This window comes from Anarrhichthys ocellatus, unplaced genomic scaffold, assembly GCF_004355925.1.
Source record: "Anarrhichthys ocellatus isolate YVR2014 unplaced genomic scaffold, GSC_Weel_1.0 scaffold106, whole genome shotgun sequence".
Classification (NCBI taxonomy): domain Eukaryota; kingdom Metazoa; phylum Chordata; class Actinopteri; order Perciformes; family Anarhichadidae; genus Anarrhichthys; species Anarrhichthys ocellatus.
The window spans coordinates 825,619-829,763 of NW_022280136.1; the positions used below are offsets into that span (position 1 = coordinate 825,619).

General features: G+C 42.5%; 1 protein-coding gene across 5 annotated transcripts in view; it reads right to left on the minus strand.

The window, feature by feature from the left end:
• The window catches only part of hdac5 (histone deacetylase 5), a 53,591-nt gene that overhangs the window by 3,122 nt on the left and 46,324 nt on the right, over positions 1-4,145 (minus strand). For all 5 annotated transcript variants that reach the window (XM_031876203.1, XM_031876202.1, XM_031876201.1 and 2 more), the window contains 2 exons: positions 3,998-4,085; positions 2,891-3,010 (listed from right to left, as the gene is read on the minus strand). In XM_031876203.1, coding sequence (XP_031732063.1) covers positions 2,891-3,010; positions 3,998-4,085 — 208 coding nt within the window. The remainder of the gene's footprint in view (positions 1-2,890; positions 3,011-3,997; positions 4,086-4,145) is intronic.

Genomic DNA, 4,145 nt, shown 5'->3' on the forward strand with positions numbered 1-4,145 from the left:
ACACACACACACACACACACACACACACACACACACACACACACACAGGGTGCTTTTATAAACACACTGGCAGTATCATCACCACTGCTTACAGTTTTTCTCAATTGCTAAAACACTAAAACCCATTGGCTGAACAAAGTTCTCAGTTGCCTGAACTCATTTAGCTAATTGTGCAGTCTGTTGTAAACACAAGTGGCAACAATCAAATACAAAGAGAGAATACATGTCATTGATTAAACACAATCACTCAAAATTGATTTCACTTGTATCAAATGATGTGACACAACCAATATAAGCCAGTTTAGAGAGCAAACAGGTGGTTGAAGGTGGGAAGGAGAAAGTCTGAGAATGGATAGAAGAAACAATGTGAGAGGACGAGGACGAGGACAAGTGCGTACGCGAGGTGGGCGACGAGGAGGAAGAGGAGGAGGGCAAGAAAGAGGAAGAGGAGGACGAATAGGAAGAGGAAGACAAAAAGTGTCATAGACCATGTTATAGTCCACGGACTGACAATGAGGGAAGCAGGACTTAGAGTGCACCCCAATTTGAGCCGATTTTCTGTGTCCACCATAGTAAGGACATTCAGAGAAGAGAACAGGTACAGTATGCTACTGTATTTTTGTAATTTCAAATTTACTGTACTACACTATATGCAGCTGTTTCAATAGACATTTGTAAAGTTCATCACTGTATGTATTGTACTGCATGAATATTTTTTGTAACTGCACATCTACTTTTTGTAGAACTGCAAGGCTGCCACATGCAGGTGGAAGGAGAGCTATATTCACTCAGGAGCAAGAGACCGTTATAGTGGGCATGGTCCTTCAAGATAATTTAATACGACTCAGAGAAATCCAGGAACGAGTGATACAAGACAACACACACTTCCAGGGAATCGACAGTGTGAGCATTTCCACAATTGACCGTGTCCTCCATCGTAACAGGATACGAATGAAACAAGTATACAGAGTACCTTTTGAGCGCAACTCACCAAGGGTGAAAGAACTGCGAGCTCAGTATGTGCAAGTAAGTGTACATTCAGACATACAGTACTGCCACATACTATGTGAATGACATTACTCTTCAGTACATGCAATGTATGTGAATCAGAAGTGCATACAGTAGGCCTAATTGAACTCTACAATATAGCACTGTCTCTGTACAACTTACTAAATGATACATACATTATATTGTATTCCTACACAGACAATATTTGACTTGGAATCCTTGGACAGACCCCATGAGTTAATCTTTGTCGATGAAGCAGGCTTCAATCTAACAAAGAGGAAAAGGAGAGGCCGAAACGTGATTGGACAGCGGGCCATTGTTGAAGTCCCTGGTCAACGAGGTGGCAATGTCACAATCTGTGCTGCTATCAGCAACCATGGTGTTCTACATCACCATGTTACACTCGGGCCACATAACACCCAGCATCTTCTAAGATTTCTGGCCAAACTAAGAGATATTTTATTTGAGCAGCAGGGTCAAGAGCTAAATGAGAATCCCATTCCCACCAATGTGATAGTGCTGGACAATGTCAGTTTCCACCGAGCTGCTCAGGTAAGGGAATGGTTTAACATCAATGGTCAGTTTATGACCTTGTACCTCCCTCCATACTCGCCTTTCCTGAATGCGATTGAGGAGTTTTTCTCCTCATGGAGATGGAAAGTGTATGATAGACAACCCTACACCAGAGTAAATCTGCTGCAAGCCATGGAATTAGCCTGTGGTGATATAGGTGAGGAATCATGTCAGGGCTGGATACGGCACACAAGAGGCTTCTTCCCCCGTTGCCTCAGGAGAGAAAATATTGCTTGTGATGTCGACGAAGTGCTCTGGCCTGACCCAGCCCAAAGACAAGAAGAAGCACATTGATGACATGTTGACTCCTTTGATTTTTGTCCCTTTTACTGTAGTATTGTATACTGTAGTAGGCCTACAGTGCATTGTAGGCTGTATAATGTACAATAAACAAATTGTATGGCCTTGAACATCGTGCTTTCTATTTGTTACAGTAACAGTACTGACTGCTCAACAGATTTTGACTGGTTGCAGGTTCATAACAACAAAGAACAAGAATTACAGTATCACAGAGACAAAGGACACGTTTGTGAGATGCAGGGTACAGTACTGTAAAAATAGGGGTACAAGGAGGAGGAAGAACAAAAGAAATTGCAAAGAGCAAAGCACAGTAGTAATTTCTGATCAATTTTGAGCTACTGTAATAGAACATGTTTTCATTCATATGAAATTTGTTTTGAGATTAAAAATCTACTTCTCCCTGAGAACTATATGTTTTGAACAATGTGTTTTCTATTTATTGGTGTATTGTTTACTGACTGCTTAATATTGTATATTATTTTGATCACTTTGTTTATGATTTGAGAGCAGTGTTTGATTTTGAGCACAGGTAAAACTGTTTTGAGGCGAAAGTTTCATTTTGCAAGAGGATTCAGAGGTTTTGTAAATAGTGCTTGAAGATGAGGTTTTGTGTTTACAGTTTTGAGAAAATGGGTGACCGTTTCAAGAAATGTGTCTTAGCAATCGAGAAAAACTGTAAGTGTTTTACAAATGAACGTTTAGGCCTCATGCTATTCTAAGATAATAGTTGACTTGTACCCAGCGGGGGAGATTCACCATTTAGCTAAATGTCAGAGAGAGATTCCAGTGGGTGAGCATGGAGTGTTGTAGTTATTAGTCATTTTCAAAACATGGGGCTCATGACACCAGTTCAACTATTTCTGAATTATCACCTCTGCTTTGTGTGTGTGTGTGGTGAGTGTGTGAGTGTGTGGTGTGTGTGTGTGTGAGAGTGTGTGAGTGTGTGTGGTGTGTCTGTGTGTGAGTGTGTGGTGTGAGTGTGTGAGTGTGTGTGTGTGTGCGTGTGTACCTCCTCTGGAGCTCCGCTGCCAGGAAAGAAGTTCCCGTCGTCGTAGCGATGGAGGGAGATGTAGAGGACGCTGGGGTCACTGTAGAAGGCCTGCTGGGTGCCGTTGCCATGGTGAATGTCCTGCGGTGGCGTGAGAGAGACGGTCAGTCAGTCGTTGCGATACAGACACTCTGAGCACACTGCGTTTGGTGTATTGAATAAAAGCCCGCTCAGAAAACTATTAACAGTACAGTTTGGATTTGTGGGAGTGGACGGGGGGGGGCAGCACCAACATGTATGTAAGCCACCGAAACAAGTTATTATCAGTTAAAGTGTTCGCTATAGTTAGATTAGTCATCTTGCCATCAGACGGCCCTTTCTGACGGGGAACTGAAGCCGTTGTATCCATCTATGCTTCAAGACCACAAGACTCCATTGACAAGAAAAATGTTTACCTTGCAGAAAAACTTGAGTTGCTGGTCGGCCGCTGCCTTGATCAGAACTAATCCCTACTAACCCTTCAAAACACCAAAGTCACACAATAACACAAACTCACTAAACTGTTGTTGCCGTGGTAGTCAAATGACTATTTTTGTCAAAGGAGTCTGGTGACTTTGAAGACAGCACAGAAGCATATAACAGCTTCAGCTCCCCATCGAGGAAATATTCTGAATATAGCGAACCCTTAAACAGACTTTTGTAGGTGGTTTGCTAGTGGCCCCATCCAGCAGTGCATTGGTATCCGTCTGTTTCTCCAGACTGTGGGCGTGCAGACCTGTAGAGTACCAGTGGGGTGCTTGGGAGATGCCGGGCCGTTATTTAAGTTTGATTCATGAAACAGCACGGTCATCCACAGGTGTATTTATTTGCAATTTCATTAAGCTGCAGGTGTTGAGGGTTTTGCTGCTTTTAATGCATTGATGCATTAATGCATGATCATACATTTATACCATCACTCCATTCAACAATATTGAAATAAAAATGGAATTTTCTATGAATAATGCTCATTATTAATGAGTAATTCACGCTTTTATGCCGAAAGTAGTAAATAAAAAAGTGAAATTCTTTCCAGGTGCCGACAGATTGTGTGTGTGTGTGTGTGTGTGTGTGTGTGTCAGTGCGACTCACCCAGTCCACAATGAGGATCTTGCCCACGCCCAGCTTCTGTTGCAGCAGCTTGGTAGTGATGGCTACTGAATTAAAGAAACAAAACCCCCTGTTCACACACAAACACACACACACACACACACACACACACACACACACACACACACAC